Source organism: Mus pahari, chromosome X (genome assembly GCF_900095145.1).
Source record: "Mus pahari chromosome X, PAHARI_EIJ_v1.1, whole genome shotgun sequence".
In the NCBI taxonomy this organism is placed as follows: Eukaryota; Metazoa; Chordata; class Mammalia; order Rodentia; family Muridae; genus Mus; species Mus pahari.
Genome location: NC_034613.1, coordinates 89,868,312 through 89,894,098, shown reverse-complemented (window position 1 = coordinate 89,894,098; position 25,787 = coordinate 89,868,312). Strand labels below are relative to the sequence as shown.

Below are 25,787 nucleotides of genomic sequence, written 5' to 3'. Positions count from 1 at the left end.
CTATTTCAACTTAATTTATGTTCAACTTCCTCAACATGTACAGCTGTGCTTGATCTACAGTTGGCATTCGATAAATACATGTTAAATAAAACGTTGGCTGCCGTCTACACTAGTCTGGACTGTGTGGATCAATGCCAGTTACACCGATACTACATTCTTGTTCTCTGAGAAGGGCTTCAAGCGGCCCGACTGTGACGTCCTTCAGCTTTCAAAATGGGAAAGCGAAGGTTCCCACAATTCTCAGAACGCGAATTTCTCGCTACAATTCAAAATGGCGAAGGAGGGTGGGGCCTGTCACATGGTGGGCGTCCCAGCAGCATTTTTTTCCCGACCCGCCGCCCGCCTGGGCGGCTAGTCTACCCGGCCCCTCCTCTGCCCACTAGGCCTTTTCGAGGGCTCAACTGGGATTGGCTGGCCAGCCGTGTGGGAGTGGGCCTGTGAAGCTGGGACCGCAGCATCACTTCCTGTTGTGGGCAGTCGTTTCCTGTCAGTGCTAGGTAACAATGGGGAAGATAATGGCTGCTTGAGCTACGTCTCTGAGCTGGCGCTGGTCTAGAGGCGGGTCTCTTGGCCGGGTTTAGAGGCGGGCCAGAACGCGGCGGCGGCTGCAGCGCGGCGGAGGTCCCGGCAGCGGCGGCGGAGCCCAGTGAGTCCCCTCCTGGCCGAAACACCAAGTAAGTGAAGGCAGGAGCACCCCGAGAAATGGGATGTCGGACTGGAGGTAGGCAGGGGCCCCGCGGTTCTCAAAATGGCCCGAGTTGGCCAGCTGTGGCCGAGACACCCACTAGGGCCTCGGGACCTGGGCTCGCGGCTGTGGGGGGCTCCGTGGCGTAGTCGCCGCTGCCATTTTAGTTGGGTGGCGTGTGTCGGGCCGCTCGTGGAAGAAGGGGAAGGAGTCGGGCAGGACTTCCTCTCCGAGGCCTTGGAGTCGGGGCCCGGCCCTCCCGAGCTAAGAATGCCGGGGAGGCGACCCTGGACTCCGGGCCTCAGGCGTGAGGATGGCTCCAGTGCTTCTCCTTACTCAGACGTGCCCCCACCCCCCATCGTCGTCGCCCCGCGTTGCGTATCGGGCTAGGGTTTGGGGAAGTGGGGTGGAGGTGCTCTGAAGTCGGATGTTGGGAACTCTTGAGCCTTCAGATTTTCACAGGATTCGCAGAGCCCCATTTTGAACGCTTCTGTAGGGCATGACCAGTTTGTTAACCTCTGGGGCTACGATGACAGTCTTCCGGGAAGAACGGAGACAAACGGGGTTTGCTTCCCTGCACCTTTAGCCCCTAAGTGTATCCTTGGCCAGATTTTACTAGAAGGGTTTTCCTCCTCACAAGAAAAAAAATTTAAAAAACAAAACAAAACAAAACGGAGGGGAAAAGACGTTGAGGGTTGTTTTCCCTGGTAAGTGTGGGAATTGAGCCAGACTATTTTCAAGTTAATTTCCGTGTGATCTGCCAGCAGCCCTACCCCTCCCCCACTCTGAAAAAAACCCCTAAGGGTCTCTGCTTCTGCGGGCGGGCGGTACCTGCCACGTACACCATAGCTTAGTAACTAGTATTAACCGGTTGGGCTTCTGCTTCCTGAATACTCAGTCCCTTTTCCCCTTCTGCTGATTAATTTCAAGATGGAGGAGACAGCCACGTTCTTTTCCTGGACAGTTTCACCATACTTATTCCACAGGTTCGTCTGGCATCTGAGGCCTAGGAGACTAGTTATTTAGGTCATTTTTTTCCTCTTTTGGACAGGAAAAGGATTTATATCAGATTCTCATGCGCTCCTGGCAGGCCCCACTATATATATATATATATATATATATATATATATATATATATAGTTTTTTTTTCTAGAAATAAGTTGCTTACATTTCTTGACTTGTAATTAGCCACCGTGCGTTTGGATGATTGAAGACAGAAAGAATAGGAAGTGTAGTCCTAATCATTTCTTTGATTGTTTATAATTAGGAGGCAGGCACAATTACAGGTCCACCTTTTCATCAAATCAGTTTCTGAAATACAGGTTAAGTATCTAAAAAGACCAACGCAAGCACCCTTTAACTATTTTAGGGCAGACAATCTTGCTGAAAAGGTCACAAACATCCCTTAGCTTAAAATGTCCTGATGATTTTTATTATTTTAATTTCTGCCTTAGGCTACTGTGGTATACAAAATGGCTCGTAGAACTTGAAAATAATTATTAGTCTGATAAGGAAAAGCCTATTTTAAACAAGCTAATATTAAAAGGTAGGTTGCCTCTTGGCTCTTAAAGGAAATCTTAGAACTGGTTCCTTCTGACCTTGGTTGTCCAAATATCCTAATACTAACATTGAGTTAGGTTGGGTTGTGATATATATACCAAAATGTGTTTTTAAGAATTTGTTTTATTTCAAAGGAACAGGAAGAATAATGAATTCTTTTTTTTTTTCTAGAGCGGAGTGAAGAAACTAAAATCCAGTTTATTGGATTTCAATACTATGTCCTAAAAGACAGGTAATTATTTTTGTGTTGTCTCCTGGTGATTTATAATATAGAATGCATTTTACAAATATACTACGTTCTATTCTGCAGTCATGTGGTTGAATGGGATCATTGGTGTTGGCTATTCATAATGGGTACTTTCTACTGTGAATTCAAAGGGTACCTTTTCAGTACCTGAAAGTCATATCTGTGCTTTATCTGTGGCATCTGTCTGTCATCTATCTATCTATCTGTCATGCTCTTTTTCAAGACAGTCTTTCTATGTAATCCTGGAACTAGTTCTGTAGATCAGGCTGGCTTGGAACTTAGAGATCCACTTGACTCTGCCTCCTGAGTGCTAGGATTAGAGGTGTGCACTGAAAGAAAAAAGTGCTGCTTTTAAGATATTGTTAGAGACTTGGGTATAAGAAATTGTCTTTAAATGTTCAGTGAATAAATGAAATACCAATAGAGCATGTGTTATTTTGTGTGCCATAATTTTTTTTCTTCTTCAAGATTCAAGAAGTCATATTGGTATGTATTACTCTAATTGGAATTAATTTTTTCATTGTTATCAGCATTGTAAGATAAACGTATAAATTACTTGTGCTAACCAGTACACTTAATAAGAAAGCAGATGCAAACTTGGATTGTCCTAAGCCACAACTGGTTATGTTTTGAAGCACTTATTTTATCTCAGGTCTGTCCCAACACTGAAGGCACCAAACTCACCTCTATACCTGTTGGTTCTCCAGTTACCAGAGAGCTAGTGGAAATTAAAAGTGATAATCTGTAAAGTTATCTTGTATCCGAAACTATAAATTCTAAAGTAATTTGCCTCAGTGGACCAGGTGAGAGGGGAGAGTTATCAACCAGTATACATTATTTGGGTGGTTTGCTATAGAGTTCCTATTTCATCTAATAATATTCTTGGTGTAAATTGAGAAATTTACTTAAAAGAAAAGTCGGTGCCATGGTGGCCCACATCTGGAATCCTGACAGTTGGAGGGCCAGACACAGGAAGATCACCACAATTTGAGTCCACCAGATCTAGATAGTGAATTCCAGTCAAGATAGTGAGATCTTGTTTCAAAAAAAAAATCAGGAGTCTTTTAAAGAAATAGCTTAATAACAAATTCTTAGCCGGGCAGTGGTGTCGCACGCCCTTAATCCCAGCACTTGGGAGGCAGAGGCAGGCGGATTTCTGAGTTCCAGGACAGCCAGGTCTACAGAGTGAGTTCCAGGACAGCCAGTGCTACCCAGAGAAACCCTGTCTCGAAAAAAAAAAAAATCTTTAGAAATGTTAGGCTGAGCTGGGCATGGTGGCACGCACCTTTAATCCCAGCACTTAGGAGGCAGAGGCAGGCAGATTTCTGAGTTCGAGGCCAGTCTGGTCTACAAAGTGAGTTCCAGGACAGCCAGGGCTACACAGAGAAACTCTGTCTCAAAAAACCAGAAAAAAAAAAAAAAGAAATGTTAGGCTGATATTTTTCAGTTAACATTGTAATACGGCTTTCAGGAAGAGGAGACAAGTGGAGCATTTGCATTTATAGAATTGGATTCCATGTACTTTTTCCATAATCCTAGAGGACTGGGAAGTAGAAATACCTCTTGGACTAGCATCCTATTCCTTTGATTTACGCTAGAGTGGGTAATAGATAAAAAAAAGTCAAAACCAGACCAATAAGGTTCTGGACTTAAGTCACTGTCTAGGAGGAGGACATTCTGCTTTGTAGGTATACTTATCTAACATGGAGATTTCTAAATCCTTGTGGCCCAGTTAATACAGTACTTTGAAGTATTGATAACCAATGCTCAGATAGTAATAGTTGCATTGTTTTTTCCTTCATTATTTCTTTCACCTTTGAATGGGGATATTTCCTAGATAGCGTATAAAGCAGTTTGTATAGGTGATATGCCAGTCCTTTTTTGGCTGTGTTTTATTTTTATTTTTATTTTTTAAAGATTAATTCCGCCGGGCGGTGGTGGCGCACGCCTTTAATCCCAGCACTTGGGAGGCAGAGGCAGGTGGATTTCTGAGTTCGAGGCCAGCCTGGTCTACAGAATGAGTTCCAGGACAGCCAGGACTATACCCTGTCTTGGGGGAAAAAAATTTATTCATTATATTAAGTACGCTGTAGCTGTCTTCAGACTTACCAGAAGAGGGAGTCAGATCTCATTACTGGATGGTTGTGAGACACCATGTGGTTGCTGGGATTTGAACTCAGGACTTTCAAAGAGCAGTCAGTGCGCTTACCCACTGAGCCATCTCGCTAGCCCTCTACTTTTAATTTTTTTAAGGCAAGGTTTCTTCTGTAGTACAAGCTGTCCTGGAGCTAATTATATAACAGCCTCATGGAAATCTTCCTGTCTCATCTGGGTATTTTGGGAAAATATTTTTGTTTTGCTTTGCTTTGCTTTTTTGATAAGATTTGTTGTGTAGCCTGGGCCATCCTTGAACTCAGATCTTCCTACCTTGGGCTTCTGACTGCTAGAATTACAGGAGTGTTTCACAGGCCCAGCTTGATAAGGACTCCTATCTTGAAGTAGTACTGTGGTTACTGATTACTGTCAGCTGGAGATTAAATTCACTATCTGAATGATTTGAGTGAGATGGAGTGTCGGCATAGTGGCTTCCCACTAACCTGATCCTATACCTTGGTAGCATAGCGCAGTTTTGTCCTTTATTTTACTATGTTGTTATTAATACTCTTTTCAGTTGTTTTAGAGACTTGTAGTTGGGATTGTGGACTATAAGTCCAGTACTCTTCTGCAAAGAGCTTGGGCGTGAGGGACATTCCCGAATCCGTTTTGGATTTCTCAACTACCCTTTCAAGAAATAAAGATAGGAAATTACAAGAAAAGCTAAGTGTGCATTAATCTCTCCTTAATATGGTGTCTTAGGAGTGTTGAGTGCACTGTACTGCTAGTGTACTGCTGGAAATTTATTAGCAAATTGTGTGGATGGTGAGCAGAATCTTCCCATAAATAAACACAGTAAAACAACTCTGTCCTGTTTTTTTTTTCAATTAGATGTATTTGTATATGTATTTTACCTATATGTGCATATATACATTGTATGTGTGTCTGTTGCCCATGTGGCCAAGGGAGGATGTCAGATCCCCTGGAACCAAAGTTATTGATGGTAGTGAGCCATCATGTAGTGCTGGGAATCAATCGAATCAGGTCTTGTGTAAGAGGAACAAGTGTTCTAAACTAAGGAGCCATCTTTATCCCCTCTGCCATTGTTTTGGTTTTGCTTTTTGTTTTTGATAGTGTAGCACTGTCTAGCCTGGCACTCAGATTCTGCCTACTTCTGCCTCCTGGGTCCTGGAATTAAAGGTATGTTGCACTATGCCCTTTTGTTTGTTTGTTTGGTTGGTTGGTTTTTTGAGACAGTGTTTCTCTGTATAGCCCTGGCTGTCCTGGAACTTACTTTGTAGACCAGGCTGGCCTCGAACTCAGAAATCCGCCTGCCTCTGCCTCCCAAGTGCTGGGATTAAAGGCGTGCGCCATTACCACCCAGCTTTTTTTTTTTTTTAATTCTTTGTGTTTTTTTTTAAAGATTTATTTATTTATTATATGTAAGTACACTGTAGCTGTCTTCAGACACTCCAGAAGAGGGCGTCAGATCTTGTTACGGATGGTTGTGAGCCACCATGTGGTTGCTGGGATTTGAACTCCAGACCTTCGGAAGAGCAGTCAGGTGCTCTTACCCACTGAGCCATCTCACCAGCCCTCTTTGTGTTTTTAAAAGTGAGAGATGACAGAAAAGCTCAGCTAACTATCCATCTACTTGCATATATTATATATTTAATGGAATTGAAACATTCTACAAAGGAAAATTCCTTTTTTTTTTAAGCAGAGTTTCTCTGGGTAGTCCCCACCGTCCTGACACTTGCTGTGTATACCAAGCTGACCTTGAACTCAGATCCCTCTGGCTCCTAAGTGCTGAGATTGAAGGCATATAACACCACTACCTGACGAAGAAAAATTCTTAACATTTTTAGTATCTTTGTATATGATCTTTTATCCCGACTTCAAATCTAGTAGATCATTTGATTTAGCTTTGCATATTATTTTTACGAACCTGGGGGTTGAAACTAAAGCCTTACACATACCACGCAAGTGCTCTAATACTGATTTGTAGTCCAACTCCCCTTTTTTACTTTATATTCATGTCTCATGAAATTGCTTAAGCTACCCTGGATCTAACTGTAGCACAGACAGGCCTTGAACTTCTGATCTTCCTGAGACAAGGTTTTACTATGTAAAACTATGCTGTGCTCAGACTCAGATCTGCCTGTCTTGAGTGCTGGGATAAAGGTGTCCATCACCATACTTGACTATGGTTAAATGAACAGGTGGTTTTTCTTTTTGGTGTTAGTATTATTGAACTTATTTATGCTTTATTGATAAAAATAATAAAGCCTAAGAAGTGGGATTTAAGCTGAGCTGTACTGCTCAGTGCTAGAGTGTTTGGCTGATATGCATAAGCCATTTCCAGCACTGTCAGAAAATTACAGAGCCAGCATGGTAACACGGGCCTACGCTCCATAGTGAGACCATGTCCCTCAAAAACCAGAGCAGAAAAGAGAAAATCCAGCTATTTATGCCAGGATACGGTGTTTTGTGGGCTGGGGTTATAACTCAGTAGAAGAGTGAGTATCAATTGAAAGCTGTTTTGTTAGTGGGCTTTATGACATGGGCCTGTAATCCCTCTACCTGGGAGGCAGAGGCAGGAGGTTAATAGTCTGGATGCTTCAGAATGCTAAGGATGCAGCTCAGTTTGCTAGGGTGCTTGTCTTGCATATGTAAGGCCCTAGGTTCAATCGTCAGCACTACAAAAACGTTTTTTCCCCGTGATTGAAAGCTTTTATACAAGGATTGGTATAAAAGAAGCGCATGGTGAGATTCAGTAGTTATGCCTATTGGGATTTAAGAAATATAATTTAAAGCACACAGTGTGGGGTGTGCAGGGAGGCAGTAGTCATTTAGTGAAAGCTTGGTTGCCTTTGGAATCAGTAGACCAGTATTTAATCGCTGACCAGTCACTGTCCATGGGCCTTTTACACAGTCATTCCCTCCTGTTCTTAGCTTCTCACTTAAATTGAGGCATGTTCCCTACTTCATGGGGCTGTTGTCAGGACTAGGTGAACAATTATTTTAAAAGATCTGTTTTTATATTGTTTTATAATCAGGGGCAGGTAAAAGAGCTAAGTGCTTTAAGAGTAGTTGGATTTTTCTTTACAGTTGACTTGTATTGATAATCTTTTGAGGAAAGTACTGTTTTCAAATGTCTGAAGCTAGTTATATATACAAGTGTATGATCTGTGTTAGGAATATTAAACCTTGACAATGAGTTGATAGATTAAAGACCCTCTCTGGTTATGTGGAAGGATTCCAAAGATGTGTAGGCCTTGTCTCCCCCCTCAGCTCACAGTAGGAAATCAGAGCTTCACACATATGAGACAAGTAATTACTCTGCCACTGAGCAATATACTCTTTTTCTCTGTTACGAGGTTAAACTGGAAATGTACGAGGTTAAACTGGAAATGTATCATAATTCCTCTCATCATACATGTCTTAAAGGCTATCAACATTTTTTGCTGATTATTTTATACTACAGTGGTGAAAATTCTGGCTTTTAGTTAGTTGGATTGTGGTTCTCTAACATCTGCAACACATCTTTACCTTTAAAATATTTTGTCCACATCTCAAACAATAGGAACATAACATGTGTCAAGTAGACCTTGTGACTTAGCTTCATTACCTTTCTTCATGTCTACATGCTACAGCCAGTACATGACTCCTTTTCCTGGTATTGAGACCACTGCCTGCATTCAGAATTTCCTTTTTCAAAATGTTTAAGCAGGTACCTCAGGTTCTGGAAGCTGAGGTGTTTAACTCACTATTATGGCTTTCCCCACAGGGTGGATGTCCCTTCCCAGTGCTGAAATCTCTTAACTTACTCCACTCTTAGCCAATGCAGAATTAAAGCAGAAAGGATGGAGAGTTAGAAGTGGGGAATGAATTAAATCAGATTTTATTCTCCTTGTCCTCAAAATAACTACAAGCAACAAACTTTTCTGATGGAAGCCAACAAACACTGTTCTATTTAGCAAGGCCTTGCTAGTTTGCTTGCAGTTTTGGAATAAGAAATGTGTTGCAGAAATATATGAAGAGATTTTTTGGATATGTAGGGGGACTGTAGAAAAGCATGGACGTAAAAGGAATATGAGCTGGTCTTGTATTCTGTTTTGTGGCCTTACCAAGAAGGTGGTAGAATTTTGTGTCATTGGAACATAGAGCTCAATATTACCATATTTCCAGATTGGGGTAGACATACATACCTGTACTTAATGACATTTTAGTGCAGAGGGTTTTGAATTCACTCTGTTTTTATTAGCTTCTACACAATATGACTATAGATTTAGGTAGTTTGCTTGCTTTAAGGAACTAGTAACATCTCCATTTGGGAACAGTTTTGTTATATTAAAAGAAAGAATTATTGGCTTTCCTGTTTTTGTTAATTCTTGGCTCTAGTTTGACACTGGATGTCTTTTGCTTTACACCTTTCTATTTGAAGGTGTCTTTCTGTTTCTTCCTTCTTCCCCTCTCCTTTTTTTTAAAAATAGTCTTACACAGTACCAAGCTAGACTGCAACTTAGTGTGTAGACCAGACTGGCCTTGAATTCACTTAGATCCATCTGCCTCTGACTCTACTCCTAAGTGCCAGGATTAAAGATGTGCACTACCATGCCTTGCCTTTCTTTTTGTTTTTTGTTTTTTTTGTATTTAGCCTTATTTATTACCTTTGATCTAGTGTATTTTTTCATTTTAATTTTAGTCTATCTTCATTGTCTCCTGAGAACTCATCTGTACTATCCTGGCTGGCCTATGTAAACCAGGCTGGCCTCGAACTCACAGAGTCCTGTGCCTCTGCCTCTTGAGTGCTTGGATTATGTGTGTGCCAACCCACTGAGTTTAGATAGCATTTTTTAAACCTCCATATTTTTCTAAAGGTTTCTGCTTCTTCCAGGTTTAATCTCCTTAATTAAGACTGCCACTGTTTTTGGCATGTGAGTTTTATCTTAGGTTCGACCTTCAAATATCAGAACTTACAGATATTTTTGCCTTCTTTGGAAGATTTATATTTTTAAAACCCATTCACCTGTAAGTTGTCTTCAGAATTATTTACTGATTTGTCACAAGTAGATTTCCTCCTAACTTTAGTGTCTGGAATGTTGACTGCTTTAAGAATGTTAATTAAACATTAGTGATGGTTTTCTTTAGGACATTATGGCTTGAGGGTTCTGTTTTTTTTCCCTTTGTGTTTTTCTATGTTAAAAAAAAACAGTTGCTGCTACCATTACCAATACCAATTTGTGTTACTTGTAAGGAAAACGGCAGTGTGTGTATGGTTTTCGTTTTTTATGTTTGTTTATACTTCTTGGCCCATGTACTTTTATGACTGTTCACTCTGTTCTGGTCCTTCTATAGTGGCAAGTTATTGAAACACTTGTCATAAATTTCTATAAAAATCAAACTTAGTAATGAGCTAGGAAACTGAAATCCATCTGCCTTCCAAGTGCTGGGATTAAAGGCGTGTGCCACCACGCCCGGCTCTTGATTTTATATTTTAGAGACAGGCCTTGTATCTTGAGCTGACTTTGAACTCTTGCCTTGCTTGGTCTTCAAGTATGAGGATTATAGATGTGAGCTACTATACTGAGGAGATTTTGTTTTTCCCTTCAGAACTGATTTATGAAGATACTGGTACGTTGTTACATGTGTATGTGGGCGAGGGTAAATTGTAGTACTCTCCGCCACAAATTTATTTTCATACTGTCATTGTTGGTTTGGGCTACTATAATAGAATGTCCTAAGCTGCATATCTTATAAAAAACAGAAGCTTTAGAGAGCTCATGAAGATGTGTAGTCAGAATTAAGACTTGGGCAACTTGGTCTCTGATGAGGGTTAATTTCATGGTTCTCACTGTAGTCCCATTAGAGAAAATGTCAAGGTAAGGTAGCTCTCTAAAGGTAGCTCTCCTAATATTATAACTTTGACGGTTAGGATTTCAGCATGGGAACCTTAGGTGAATGAGAAGCTAAAATTACAGAAAGGTCACTCCTCCCTTTTTCTTGTTTCTATTGGTTTTGTTGAGGTATTGCTGTGTTGCCCAAGTTAGCCAGGTAGTCAAACTCCTTTGTTCTCAGAGCCAGGCATGGTAGCACACACCTATTTGTATAATACTTGGGTCATGGAGTCAGGGATCCGGAGTTTGGGGTCAGCTTTTGTGATCCATGAAACCCTGTCTTAAAAGTATATCCAAGGGCTGGAGAGATGGCTCAGTGGTTAAGAGTACTGACTGCTCTCCCACAGGTCCTGAGTTCAATTCCCAGCAACCACATGGTGGCTCACAACCATCTGTAACGGGATCCAATGCCCTCTTCTGGTGTGTCTGAAGACAGCCACAGTGTACTCATATAAATAAGAATAAATAAAATCTTAAAAAACACCTTTTGTCACTGGGCAGTGGTGGCACACGCCTTTAATCCTAGCACTTGGGAGGCAGAGGCAGGAGGATTTCTGAGTTTGAGGCCAGCCTGGTCTACAGAGTGAGTTCCAGGACATCCAGGGCTATACAGAGAAACCCTGTCTCGAAAAACAAAAACAAACCAAAAAACCTTTTGTCCTCAGTCTCCTAAGTATCTGGGATTACAAGCTTGTGCTGCTATGATTGGCCCGATAAAAGTTGTTGCTGATTAATCTCAGTGTGTAATAATAATAGTTTATTACATTGCCACCTAATACAAGTTAACCAGTGGGAAGAAGGTCATTCTTTTTAGGGAGCAATGTTCTCAAGTTTGAAGTCAATATACCTCAGTGATCACTTGTAAATGTTTGTTCATTGTGAGTGACTCGAAATGAGATTTTTTTTTTTTACGGTCATTTTTAGTTTTGTGTCATTCATAGATTTGGGGGCAGTGGTTGTGCATTTTATATCTCTGAAAATGCTTTTTCACTTGCATGTACCAGCTCTTTAGTAATCCGTGGGCTTGATTTTTTTTTTCCAATGGTGCATAGTCATCTCTTAGAGATTCAATTCCCAAGTATAACTTTTAGGGTATTATTGAGTTACTGTTTCCCTTTCAAGGCCAAATATAAGTTTGGTCATATGCTGTATGACTTATTTTGAGATTTACTTATTTTTATTTTATATATATGGGTGGGTTTTGGTTGTTTTTTGTTTTTTTGTTTTTGTTGTTGTTTTGGCCTACATGCATGTTTGTGCACCAAATGATTGATTAGTATCTGGAGGCCAAGAAGAGAGTACCAGATCCCCTAGAGATGGAATTATAGGTGGTTGAGAGCTATCATGCTGGTAATTACAGAACTTGTATCCTCTGTTAGAGCAGGCAGTGCTCTTTGTTTGAACTAGGGGCATGGTTTGAGACAGGGTTTCTCTGTGTAGCTTTGGTTGTCCTATCTTAAAATTCGCTCTGTAGACCAGGCTGACCTTGAACTCCCAGATATCTGCCCATCTCTGCCATCTGAGTGCTGGGATTTAAGGGTATGTGCCAGCAATGAAGTTTATTTTTGCTTTTGGAAGTGTAGCTGGAGCGCAGAGATCTGGTAAGCATCAAAGGAGGAGAGCTCCCCTGTCTTTGATAGCCTGGTGTACCAGCATTTCTTTCAAGTTTTGCATGTCCTCAAGTCCAGCATAGGCTACAAAGTAAAACAAAAACAACTTGGTGGATTTCTGACAGAATCCCAGCACTCAGGTGGTAGATCTTTTAGGTCTGAGCCTGCACTGGTCTACAGAGTGAGTTCTAGGTCAGCCAAAGCTATATAGTGAAATCCTGTCTCAAAGAAAAATTTTTTTGACAAAAACAAATCCATACAACTAAAGATGATTAAAGCCACAAGAATGAGGTTTATATTGATACTACTGGTTCAGTAACATGATGGGTTCATATTTTCTTCAGAGTATTTTTTGAAAATAAAATGAGTGACCAGAGGCTTTAAAACATCTTGAGTTTTGATAAAACTAAATGGTCCAACCAGTTTTTTTTCCTACTCCATATATTTTTACTACTTCAAATCACTTCTGATCCTACCATTCAGAAAGCTAGGCCATGAAGATTGACTTGCATGGTCAATGACATTCTGTCTAGTTCCTCACTATATAACTATAGTAAATAAAAGACTAGTGCTAATAAATTAATTTCCTTTGTACACATTTCTGCTCTTAAACAAAATTTTATTTGCCATTGATAAAATGGCTTTCTTTGCTCAAAAAAATGAGCCATTTGGAAACTTTTGAATAAGCCTTCATTTTTGCTTTTTTTTTTTTAATTGAAAAAAGGTTTTGGCTGGATGGTGGTGGTATATGCATTTAATCCCAGCACTTGAGAAGCAAAAGCAGGCAGATCTCTCTGTTCCAGGACAGCCAAGGCTACACAGAGAGACCGTGCCTCAGAAAGAAAAAAGAAGAAAAAGGAAAGGAAAGGAAGAAAACAAAGGGTTTTTTATGCAATATACTGACCATGGTTTCCCTTCCCAACTCCTCTGTGATCCTCCCACTCATCCAACTCCATCCCTTTCTCTCTTTAGAAAACAGTCACACAAAACCCCTCCCCCTAGTTTCTTACTTGATAACTAACCTCTGGTTATATGGATTGTAACATACCTATCAAGGACTTAGAAATATATAAGAGAAAACATAATATTTTTCTTGGAGTCTGGGTTATCTTACTCAGGTTGTTTTTCTAGCTTCATCCACTGACCTGTAAATTTCATAACTTACATTTTTAACAGCTAAATAATAGTCCAATGTATGGTTTTTTTTTTTTAATGAAATGTTTTAGACGAGATGTTTGACCTTGGGTTTTCTAATTAGCAGAGCATAGATTTTTCCTGAATTAGGACTATTTTGACAAATATTTTAGTCTAATTTTATACTACTTTAGCACACTGATAGTATCTGCTCAAGTGCGACCTTGGTCATCTAATGCGGTGAAAAGTGGGGGGCTTCTGCAGTGCCTTTTATATGTGTTGTTCAAATGTGTTTCTCAGTTACCACAAAGTAGATACTTGCATGTTTTTAAAAAGTCACAGGATGATACACTTGCCATACATGAAATCATATCCAGTTGCAATTGCATTGAGGTAACCTGAAGTGCAGAGAGCAGCAATGCAAAGCAGCGAGAGACCACTTAGAGTCTGTCCCAGTTGCTCATTTCGCCCAGAACAACACGAGCATGCATGGCTGTGCTCCAGGAAGACTAGGAATACTGGCGTGTATTTCCTATTTTTCATACACCGCAAATATTTTTTAAAATGTGAAAGTAGCCCTATAAGCCCAGCACTTCAGAGGCTTAGGCAGGAGAACCGTGTTTGAGGTGACTGGACCACACAGATTTCCCTGGCTCAGATAACTATCAAACCCAGGAGCTGGATGTGTATCCTCATGGTGGAATGTATGCAGGGAAGGCCCTAGGTTCGTTCAGTTCCTACCGTGTCAATGTAAAAAAGTCATTTTTACACTCTGGTTGCTAACTTACCCTGACCAAGCCATCTAGTGTACCAGTGCTTTCCCAAAGTTTTTCTGTTAGATTTAATTTGTTTTTCTTAAAATTCACCTCTATCCCTGCATTCTAGTTTCCAAGTAAATAAAGGTATGGAATGCATAATGGTGTCTGTTTTCAATTTGGTCTTTTTTCTTTTTAGATAATTTTCCACTTGTTCATCAAGATGGAGAACTCAGATTCTAACGATAAAGGAAGTGACCAGTCTGCAGCTCAGCGCAGAAGTCAAATGGATCGCTTGGATCGGGAAGAGGCTTTCTATCAATTCGTAAATAATCTCAGTGAAGAAGATTATAGACTTATGAGAGACAACAATTTGCTGGGCACCCCAGGTAAGCTGCATGTAATGTATATAAGTTGCTGGGTTTTTTAAGAAACAGCTTGTTTCTTTAGTTAATGAAAAGTTACTAATACAGGAGATTCAAAATGGCAGTTGCTACTGTATTTATTGCCTCATTCTATTCTTTCATAATTAGAATAGTCCTGTCAGAGATGTTTGTGATTTCTGAATTATAAATCTTTAGTGAAATGGATCAAATAAGAATCGAGGTGAACAGTTAAGCTAGTTGTGAATCTGGGTACAAAATAACCAATGGTGTCTAGGATAGACTCATCTTATTTTGTCATCTCATCTTCCTCATGTCCCACCTGCAACCCTACGGAGTTAGTTGGGGGTAAACCAGCAGCTAGAACTTTGTCCTTAGTTATAATTTCACTCAAATATGGTCTCATTTGATCCTAGTTACAACTATTTCCACTAACCTGTGGATGATTTCATTCATTTTCTTTTTCTTTTTTTAAAAAATGATTTTAGAGCTTTATTGTAGAAAGGCAGAGAAGGTAGAAAGAGGGAGACCGGCCATGGCCACGTGGAGAGAAGGGGGGAAGAGAGAGGGAAAAGGAGAGTTAGAGCTGGGAGTAAGAAAGGTGAGAGCTTAAGAGTGATTTCATTCATCTTCAAATGTAAGGGTTTTAGCAAGGCTTAGGTGGAGCACTTTGAGCAAACAGTACTAAACTTTAGTTAGACTGTCTTACCTGCAGCTCTGGCCCTGCTCTTATTTAGTGTGCTTTCTGGCAAAAACAGTTTAAAGTGAAGCTCACAAAGCCAGACAGGACATGGTGGCACTTGCTGTAATCCCAGTTGCACAGGAGGTTCTTGAGTTTGAGGTTATCTTGTATGGAAAAAGAATCAAGTGGGTGGGGGAAAAAGACAGAAACTCACCTGCTGTTCTTATTGTAATTTCGCACCCATTGTTCAACTTTCAGGTGAAAGCACCGAGGAAGAGTTGCTCAGAAGACTGCAACAAATTAAAGAGGGTCCACCACCACAGGGCCCCGATGAAAATACAGGTACAGTTTGTTTGGGGAGGTGGGTCAAGGTTGGAAACAGGAACTTTGTAATAGTGAATTTCAACCAAAGATTATGCAAAATGCCACAAATTAATCTGGTGCTAAGTACTCATAAAAAGAATGGCATGTTTTTGCTATTTGGGGAAGAGGGCGACACCGCTGTGTCTGCCTCACCTTTGGATTGTTTGTTAATTGAGCAACAGTGAAAAGTCACCTATTGAAGTTGATTTTCCTCCCCTTGGTTTTCTACATCCATTGAAATGTTCTCCTATTCACTTCCTTATTTATGAATGTGGTTTTATCAGCAAAAGCAAATGCTGCTTTGGTGTTTGTTCCTTTCACTTGGGTGTTTGTTCCTCCTGGGGGGCATTAGCAATGACTGGAGACATATTTGGCACAGCTGATGAGAGTTTGCTGTTAGTATCAAACAGAGCAAATATGCTGGGGAATGGTGCTTCTCTCTCTCTGCAGGAACCTAGGAGCTATGATGGAAGTGTAAATTCCTCTCGGTTCAGACTGTTCATTTGATAATAGTCTTTATTTTTATAGAAATTGAAAATCTTGATAATTGACAAATATTCAAGTAATTACAAACTGTTAGCCTTGTTTATAGTTTTGCTCTGGCTATAATAAATATTCTTACATTTTAAAACAACTTCATGGTGTCAAAGACAGCTCAAACTGATGAAAATTTGGTAGAGATCTAATTGGACCAAAATCCCAACACTTTCCCACCCCCCAACCCCCGACTATGATGATGTAGTTTGATTTTGTTTAGACAGTGGCCTGGAAAAATCCATGCCTTCCCACAGCCTCAGCATCTTCTAGAGCAGTGGCTCTCAACCTTCCCAATGATGTGACCCTTTAATACAGTTCTTCATGTTGTGGTGACCCCCAACCATAAAATTATTTCATTGCTACTTCAAAGCTGTAATTTACTACTGTTAATGAATCATAATGTAAATAGCTAATCTGCAGGTGGTCTTAGTTGACACCCATGAAAGCCATGAAAGGGTTGTTTGAGGCCCCCCCCCAAAGGGGTCATAACCCACAGGTTGAGAACTGCTGACTCTTAAGTGTCTTTTAGCTTTCTCTTTTCAATGTAAATTTGTAAAATTTGTTCAGAGTTGCAAAAGTTCTTTAATGTTTATGTGCATTCCACGAGTGTACTAATGGTGCAGTTCCTTTCTCTCCCCCTTCCCCTTCTTTGTTTTATACAGCTGGAGAGTCTTCAGATGAAGTGACCAACAGTGATTCTATAATAGATTGGCTAAACTCGGTCAGACAGACTGGAAATACAACAAGAAGTGGTCAGAGAGGAAACCAGTCCTGGAGAGCAGTGAGCCGGACTAATCCAAACAGTGGTGATTTCAGATTTAGTTTAGAGATAAATGTTAACCGTAATAATGGAAGCCAAACTTCAGAGAATGAAAATGAACCATCCACTAGGCGTCTTAGTGTAGAAAACATGGAAAGCAGCAGCCAAAGGCAAATGGAAAATTCTGCATCTGAATCAACATCTGCCAGACCATCTAGAGCAGAACGCAATTCAACTGAAGCATTAACAGAAGTGCCAACCACCAGAGGTCAGAGGAGGGCAAGAAGCCGGAGCCCAGAACATCGGAGAACCAGAGCAAGAGCTGAAAGAAGTAGGTCACCTCTGCATCCAACAAATGAAATTCCACGAAGAGCTCACCATAGCATCTCAGCTCAGACCTTGGAGCAGTCTTCGGAAAATGAGCCTGAAGGAAGTTCTAGAACCCGGCACCATGTGACCCTGAGACAGCAAATATCTGGACCGGAGTTGTTAGGTAGAGGTCTTTTTGCAGCTTCTGGATCAAGAAATCCCTCTCAGGGGACAAGTTCTTCAGACACAGGTAGCAATAGTGAATCCTCAGGATCTGGCCAAAGACCTCCAACCATAGTTCTTGATCTTCAAGTAAGAAGAGTTCGTCCTGGAGAATATCGGCAGAGAGATAGTATAGCTAGTAGAACTCGATCAAGATCTCAGGCTCCAAACAACACAGTTACTTATGAAAGCGAACGTGGAGGTTTTAGACGTACCTTTTCACGTTCTGAACGTGCAGGTGTGAGAACCTATGTGAGTACTATCAGGATTCCTATTCGCAGAATCTTAAATACTGGATTAAGTGAAACTACATCTGTTGCAATTCAAACCATGTTAAGGCAGATAATGACAGGTTTTGGTGAGCTAAGCTACTTTATGTACAGTGACAGTGATTCAGAGCCTAGTGCCTCAGTCTCCAGCCGAAATGTGGAGAGAGTAGAGTCACGGAATGGAAGAGGAAATTCTGGTGGTGGTAACAGCTCTGGTTCCAGTTCCAGCTCAAGCCCTAGCCCCAGTTCAAGTGGTGAAAGTTCGGAGAGTAGCTCAGAGATGTTCGAAGGCAGTAGTGAAGGAGGCTCATCTGGCCCATCCAGAAGAGATGGTCGACATAGGGCCCCAGTCGCATTTGATGAGAGTGGCTCTCTGCCATTCCTTAGTCTGGCTCAGTTTTTTCTTTTAAATGAAGATGATGAAGACCAACCTAGAGGACTCACCAAAGAACAAATCGATAACTTGGCAATGAGAAGCTTCGGTGAAAATGATGCATTGAAAACATGTAGTGTTTGCATTACAGAATACACAGAAGGCAACAAACTTCGTAAACTACCTTGCTCCCATGAGTACCACGTCCACTGCATCGACCGCTGGTTGTCGGAGAATTCCACCTGTCCCATTTGTCGCAGGGCAGTCTTATCTTCTGGGAACAGAGAAAGTGTTGTGTAACGAGACCAGAACTCTCAGCTGTGTAGCTGGAATAGTGATGGGCAAACAGAAATCACCTGCTTTATGTCCACTTTTTTTGAGTGGTGCTTAAAATATAAAGTCACAAGCTGAATTGAGTCATTGCTTTCTTAGGGTATCATGCCTTTTCTCTTAGTTTCTCTTTCAGGATGAAAAGAATATTTTAAAAGCAACATTTTAGGACTTAAACATTTGATTTCGGTACCAGTTGAATTGCTAACCTGTTACTGATAATTTACCCATGTCCACTTGTCAGTTTTTCCTTTGTTGTCTTAAGAGCTGCCTTAGCAGTGGCTCCTTTCTATATTCTATATCCCATTGACCTCTTTTGAAAGTTTCCCAGGCCGTAAGAGAGGCATGAAGAAAGTTCCCACTCAAGACTAAGTTCCATTCTTTGTTTTGCAAGTGATTAACTAAAACTATACCATTCCCAGTTATTGATACAAGTTCATTTACATTCTGAATATTGTTTGTTCACCTTCCCGAGTAGGTGATGATGGACATATCAGTGTAAATAACACTAAACAGTTAGGATCTTCTAAATGTATTACTGTCCTAAGCCCATCACTGTGGCACACAATAGAGCCAATTTAGAGTTTAATTGAGATATTTATCTTGTGGAAATATTAAAAAGCCTATGCTTGTGTAAGTGAAAAATCACATTCATTTGTTTAAAAATGTAAAGCTATTTTGTAGAGGCTCAGTACTTTTCCAATGCACTGTTGTATTAATGCATTCAAAATTGTAAAGTACCATGCTTAGAAATGAGAACTGCTTTTTTGTGAGCCAGCATAGTAAAACACACCAAACAAAGTACGAAGCTGCTTTTGTAAGTGTGTAGATGTCAAGAGCAGAACATATCTATATTTAGTGTATTTGTGAACAGCTACTGTGACATGAAAAGGAAAGGACCGTGCAGAACCCAGCTGCGTTGAAGACCAATGGAGAGCATGTATTTTAACTTGGATTTAGGCAGGGAGTGATACATGGCGGTGAAGAAAACGGCCCTGAAGAATGGACCATTTTCATGAAGACAGTAAGTAATACAAACATGAACTGGATTCATACAGTGAGAGTCACAGCAGCTTGACCCACTATTCTGTTTGAATAGATGAAGCAGAAGATCAGTACATTTGGCAGAGCTTTCTTGGGTGTATGAAAATACAAACCACTACTACCTAGTACAAGTGAAATTGATGTCTTTACAATCTGCTCCTCAAAAAAAAAGTAGAGGAAAGAGACTTAAGCCAATTTTAAAGTAAGGTTTTCAGTTGGTACAGATGTGTGTGCTATTGGAAATGTCTCAGATTTGCTTGTTTGAGACCTTCTAAGGTACCAGTGCACACTTTGTTGCTATTTCACTGCTATATCTAGCAGATCTAATGGGCCACATTTAAAGACCTATTATGAATTAAGAGATTTTTATTTTTTATTGCAAGTAAGTCATGTTGGGTTATTTGAAATTCAAATTTTAATTGTGTTGCCGTATTTGAAGATAAGGTGGCTGTCTCATATCTGTGAACACGCACTTTATTGTTGTTTTGTAGGAAGACGAGATTGTGATAACCCCAGCACTCTTGCCTCAGTTTGTTTTTTCTTTTGAGGCTGATTGTGGAGCAGATATGTAAAATGTTTCTCTCTGGGGAAAGCTAACAGGCCAGAAGAGACCTGGATTGAGCAGACACAGTCTTGGCCTTTAACCAAATGAGCTAACTACCCGGGTTAGTCCAGTACTCTAGGCCAGGTTTTACACAGATCTGCTTTAGGAATTACCTGCTTACCCTCACTGATATTGCCTTAGCAGTTAAGATTATTTCAAAGTACATTCTTTCATGTTTTCTTCTGGCTTTCAGTCCTAAGTATTAAGGAAAGAAAATTGTAAATATGGTAGTTGTTTACAAAGGATATGTACTGCTCTTGCAAGGAAATAATGTCCAAACAAAGCTTCACTTATTTTTTTTAATAGAAGCATATTTCACTGTTTATGGCGCTTATGTAATACATTTTTATCTTTTGAAAAGAATTGTCCATGTAAAAGTCAGGGTTCCTTTATATTTGTGAGCCTCCTTGTCACCTTTCTATGGTTTTCAGATCTGCAGGATAGTCCTGGTTAAGTAAAAATACATCCTATTTTCCTCTTGATAAAATGTTCCATTTTAAGGGTATTCATTTTCTATAGCTCAAACAGCTGCAGCACATTCTAAACACAGTGATGGACAGCAGGCACCTCCCTAACCTCCCCAAATGTATTACTCATCTCTGAAGTATTGAAGTTAGAGGTAACTCAAGCAGGATACTGGTTATGAATGTAGATGTTGAAGCTATTCAAAAACACTGGAAGTCAGTCTTTACGTTTCTAGCCTTGTTTGACGTGCATGTGGACTTTTTCAAGAAGCACTCAATAGACATTGGGCTGTCTAGAATGGATACAAGTATTTTTAGTGGGAGTTGCTTTTTTATTTTAGTGTCCACAGCTATTCTATATTACTAGTTGCAGCTGTTAAGGATAAGGTTGTTGGTGTAGGTGTCAGGTGTGCAATGAAGAACAGGAATCTTGGTTTCCTCACCAGTGTCCAAATGCCTATTCTTGAGGGAACATTTTCTTGCAAAAGACTTTACATTTTGTTTTGTATCTTCGCACTTTTTCTTTACTACAGAAAGGTTCTGTGTTTAAGACCTACTTTGAACTTCATGCAGTAATGTTGGGGGATTACATTGTTCAAAGCATAGGGGAAAGTACTAAAGCCTGATTTTCCTTGAATTTTTAAATTTTTTTAATCCACTTATACCTAGTGTAAAGGTTTGCAGTGTTTTGTTTTATTCCACACAGCTTGCAATGTTGAGATTTATTAGTGCTGACAACAAAATTTAACAAGTTAAAAATGGCAGGCTGTTTGTAGTGACCCTGCAGAAAAAGCTGTGGTGGGAATTTGGAACATTTTCTCTGAAAAGAATATGTTAGTTGCACTGCCATGACCTCCATGGAGGAGGCTCACATGCTAGTGTTGGAACAGGTAATTGTCAGTTTGATAACAAAAGGTTAGTGCCAGGAGATGTTCGGTCTTTAGGGCACAGTTGTTAGACTCCATCCAAGCTAGGAAACTGGTTTGCTCTGTTACCTTAAGCAATATTTTGCTTTGTTTTTATTTTTGTTTTTTTCTCCTGGGAAAACTTTGTTTCTGTGCCAAGTATTCTCTGCTTTTGTCAATGTCTTATAGTTATGAAGGGTTAGCATTTAGCATACTTTGTATTTAACCACCTGCTTCTATGACTGAGTCTCCAAATAACCATGTGATAAAGAGGTCTGTGTTACAAAATGACTGTTAAAGGCCATTTCTGACAGTTTGCTAGAATACAGTGGCACCTCGGGGTTGACTTTTTTTTTTAACAGATGGAGGATAGTTCTTTTGTGAAAGGAAATAATTTGTAATCTGCCTTAGCTGATTTAATGTTTTTTTTCTTACTGGCTTCCGTGTCACACGTCTTAACCAAAAATACACAGTACCTGAAGCCATGTTGCAGGGCACTTAGATTCTTGGCTAATCTTCTAAGATTTTTCACTCTCTGGAAGTATTCTTTCTGTACCTGTGTAACGAGGTGGAGAAGGCACATGTGAAGGTGCTTCTTTTCCCCCAATATGTTTAATGCACAGTAACAGTGTTGTTATTGAATTAACTAGTAAATGGTTCTTCTAAAAATTTTAAGTATACGTTGATGTATCATGCTTCACTTGGGAAGTTAAAGTGCAAGGTCTGAGGAAAGAATATTTCTAAGTCCAGTTTAATAAAAACAGTTGTGAGCTCAATCAGTAGCCACCCTTTAAATTTTTTAGCATTGAGTTACCTTTCTTGAGGTAAGGTCTTGATGTGTACTTACAGCTGGCCTGGAACTCTGTGGACCAGGCTGGCTTCAGATTTGTGGCAGTCCTTGTGCCTCTGCCTCTTGAATGTTAGGAATGCAGGTACTTAGCACTCAAATTCTTTTACCTTCACTGGAACATTTCTAAAATACTATCCAACACTCCAGGAAGTGGCCTCCTGTAAGTCACCATAGTTTGTATCTAAAAGCCTACAGCTTAGAATAGAACTACCGGGGATTTTTTTTTTTAAGTATCAGGTTTATGATTTTTTTTTCATGTCCATGTAGATGTCTGGATTCAAATCTTAAAAAAGGTTACTGACCACTCAAAATTACAGTGAGATACATGGGACTTTTTGTTTTGGGTATTTTGAGAGGGTCTTGTTTTATCGCCCAGGCTGGCCTGGAATTAGTGATCCTCCTGATGACTGGGATTATAGGTATGTGTCACCCCAACCCAGCAAGGATTTGTTTACTGAAGTCCCACAGCTGCTCTATAATCATTTGGGAAAGCAGCTAGAGATGCGCAGTGAAAGTGAACCCTGTCATACCACTGTGCCTTGTTTTAAGGTCTTTCTCAGTTCTCATTCTCAAGATTGTTTCCAATTGCAAGTTAGAGTCAAGCCAGCTAGCTGCCCAGCCTTAACTCTGTTCAGTGCCCTATTATTAACATTTTTTTAACAGATTGGTTTCTACATGTTTAAACTGTCCAGCGTTGGATTTTACCTCTTGCTAGTTCCATTTGTCCCTGGTGCTGCTTTTAAAGATATAGGGCCCTGTGAAGTGTCCAGTGGAGTAGGTACGCAGTTGGTCTGGTTATGGAAAAGCTGCTTTGGAATAGATGTTTACTTGGGTTCCTGTGCAGAACTGAGCAGCAAACCTGGAAAGCTCTGTAAAGCCCGTAAGAAAGGATTTGAAGAGGGCTGCGCTTAAGTCTTTGAACATGAAGCACGTGTGTGCATGCTGTCAAAAGACTGGAGTGATTGTCATACCAGGGCTTCCTGACCTCCAGGAGACACTTTGAAAAGGCAACAGAGGAGCACCAAGGGAAGTGAATTTGCTTGGCTTGCTTTGGCTGCTTACTCATTTCCTTACCATTAAACCTGAAAGAAACACCCTTCTCCGGTATTGGATCCAGCAAACTTGGTTGGGAAACCCTGTGTTGAATTTTGAGAATGTACCCAACTTTTTGTACAGTGCTTTACACCTGCTAAAATTTAACTTGTTTAATGCAGAAAGAGACCTTGAAAGGTCAGTCATTAAATCTGGTTTGATTATTAATAGCTATCTTTTAGGAAGAAGCATTTTCCCTATGTACGATGTCATACTGCAGACTTAAAAATATAGACTATCAATAAAATGCATGAAGTGATCATTTGTGCTTTTTCATCCTTGGGGTTTTAAAAGGTGGAAACTGATTAAGGTTCTGGTGCTTTAAACTGGCCATGGGCAATTTTTAGACTCAAGGAGGATTCACTGCAGTCTTGATTCTGATGGCCTTGGCTGCATGTGGACAGATGGGTTTTGTTATTTGGCCTCAGTTTCTGTCTCTGGTTGATGGCTTAATCTTTTATATAAAAAGATGAAAGTATATTCCAAGAATCTGGGAAATCAGTAACATTTGAAGTAGATGTGTCTTTGCTGTTTTCTGCCCTGGACAGAATGGGTGTGCATGTGTGCTTGTGTAGTGGCCATCTTCCATCCTGTCTCTGAAATGTGTAAGTCCTTCATTGAGGTGACTCCTTTCAAGCACATCATCACACAGTGATAGGTGGGGAGAATTTTTCTTTTATACATCTTAAGCTGGCAGTGTTTTGTTGAAGTTTAATTTTCCATGGCACCTGCAGAACTCTATTGATATTCAGAGTCAGTTCCTCAGTAGTCTTGGTGAAGTCCACCCTTTGTGTCACAACTTTCTAGGGTTTTTTATTGTTTGGTGATTCAATTTGTTAGAAATTGGGTGTTGAGCCCAGGGCCTCAGTTCATGCTAGGCAAACACCCTAGTGTTCAGCTTGATTCCTGGGACTTATTTTAATGTTGAGGCTGTTCCCTAGGCTGGCCTTGGATTTGTGATTCTGCTTCAGCCTCTAAGTAGCTTTGATTATGGACCTGTATCACAAGGCATTCTTCAGAACTCCTCACCTACACACATTTTTTAATGAGGCTTATTCTGATTTTATGTGGGTCAGCAGAAAAGGTATGTCTGCATAACCACAGGTCAGCTTTTAAATTGTGCCATTTGCATCATACCCACCAAAACTGCACCGAGCAATATAGTCACCACCTACTATAGATGTGCCACAGTCATGGGCTATCCAGTAAGAAGTTCAGCATTATTTCAGAGACTAGGTCATACTCTTACAAAAACAAAGCTTTGGATATAGATGAAAGCAACATGGTTTCCTCCTATTATCTGAGGGAACTGCAAATTCAAATGAGCCCTTGTTCACCCCCAGATCCTTCACTGTTCCACTCAAGTATGTGAGCTCCCAGTTATCTATTTGGATGGAAATAATTATGCATACATCTGTTCAGGGTTTGCCAGTGCCATCTATTTACACAGCTCCTACTGAAAAGCCTGCTTGCATTAGGGACTGTTCATCTTGGTATTTCAAATGAGACACGATCTTCAAGTCCTCCCCTCAAAGGCCAAACTTAGCCCAAACTGCTGCACCGATTATTTGGAAATGGTTTGTTTGCACTTCCTTTAGAATGTTCTTCACATGCTTAAGTGGTAAATGCCCGTTGAGATAAAGGTAGTTCTTGCAAACAGCAGGACTGACCCGAAAAGCAACAAGTGAACCAGCTGAATAGGGTTGCTCTATTGGAACTCCATAAAAGTGTTCCCAAAGCAATAGAAAATCAGTCTTCTAAGCGAATGACAACATTCTTCAAAGACCTATGTCAGCTCAAAGCAACTAACTTTAAAGGGCAGTTATTTGGATGCCAGTAATCTATCTGGCTGGCATACTAAAAAGGTGGCTGGAATCTTTTAAACCATAACTGAGTCCAATAGTACATGTAAAATAAACAATTGAGATGTTCAATGAATGGTATAGTACTTGCCTAAACAAAGCCCTGGATTCATTTCCCAGAACCACCAAATTTGCCCAGATTGACACATTTATTTATGTGTTAATTCATATATATAGATTTGTCCTTTTAAAAATCTCATCATCCAGCTGGTCAAAAAAAATTTTTTTGTCTTTAAGAAATCATCCTGAACAATCAAACTAACCTAGGACTTGGAGAAATACTAAAAATCAAATGAGGTCATAAAGAAGCAGGATTAAGAGTACAAGGAAGAACTTAAGAAATCAAGATATGAATGGAAATACTCTGCCATGTCCTGTGGCCCTGGAAAAATTAGCCAATGTCTCTAACTTAACCCGTGTCACTTAGAATGTGGGAACCCTGATTCGCTTACCTCACTGGAGTACTTAATATAAAGCTTGACAGCACTTAACATTTGTAATAGGCTGATAGTAATCTAGCTGCAAGTTCTAAGGTTAATTGTATTCAAGGGCATGAATGAAACCCAAACCCGGCCTTCATAGTTTTAATATTCTAAATAACAGAATTACTAGCATGTGCAGGACCCCCAATTCCATTGCCAGAATACACAAAACAGACCAATAACTGGAGTTTGTATTTAATCTTAAAATATTTTATTATTCCTTAGAAGCCTATATCTATACATATATATGAGAAATCTTTTCTAAAAAAAA

The 25,787-nt window shown here is 40.1% G+C and overlaps 1 protein-coding gene and 1 pseudogene across 3 annotated transcripts; both read left to right on the top strand.

The window, feature by feature from the left end:
• Positions 1-490: 490 nt before the first annotated feature.
• Positions 491-23,434, top strand: Rlim (ring finger protein, LIM domain interacting). Of its 2 annotated transcripts, none has more exons than XM_021188378.2 (5): positions 491-674; positions 2,417-2,477; positions 14,185-14,374; positions 15,309-15,392; positions 16,613-23,434. In XM_021188378.2, exons 3-5 carry the CDS (start codon positions 14,209-14,211, stop codon positions 18,181-18,183), a joined length of 1,821 nt encoding a protein of 606 aa, XP_021044037.1. In that variant the 5' UTR covers positions 491-674; positions 2,417-2,477; positions 14,185-14,208; the 3' UTR covers positions 18,184-23,434. The 2 variants fall into 2 exon arrangements, with proteins under 2 accessions (XP_021044037.1, XP_029390028.1); XM_029534168.1 differs by having other exon boundaries at positions 499-721.
• Positions 20,414-23,434, top strand: LOC115063138 (annotated as a pseudogene). Its single transcript, XR_003843020.1, has one exon. The product of XR_003843020.1 is annotated as an uncharacterized LOC115063138 (transcript).
• Positions 23,435-25,787: the final 2,353 nt, after the last annotated feature.

Coding starts and splice junctions, on each gene's coding strand:
- Rlim (XM_021188378.2), top strand. CDS start 14,209: ATGGAGAACTCAGATTCTAACGATAAAGGAAGTGACCAGTCTGCAGCT. Junction 14,375..15,308: donor CAATTTGCTGGGCACCCCAG/GTAAGCTGCATG, acceptor TTCAACTTTCAG/GTGAAAGCACCGAGGAAGAG. Junction 15,393..16,612: donor GGGCCCCGATGAAAATACAG/GTACAGTTTGTT, acceptor TGTTTTATACAG/CTGGAGAGTCTTCAGATGAA.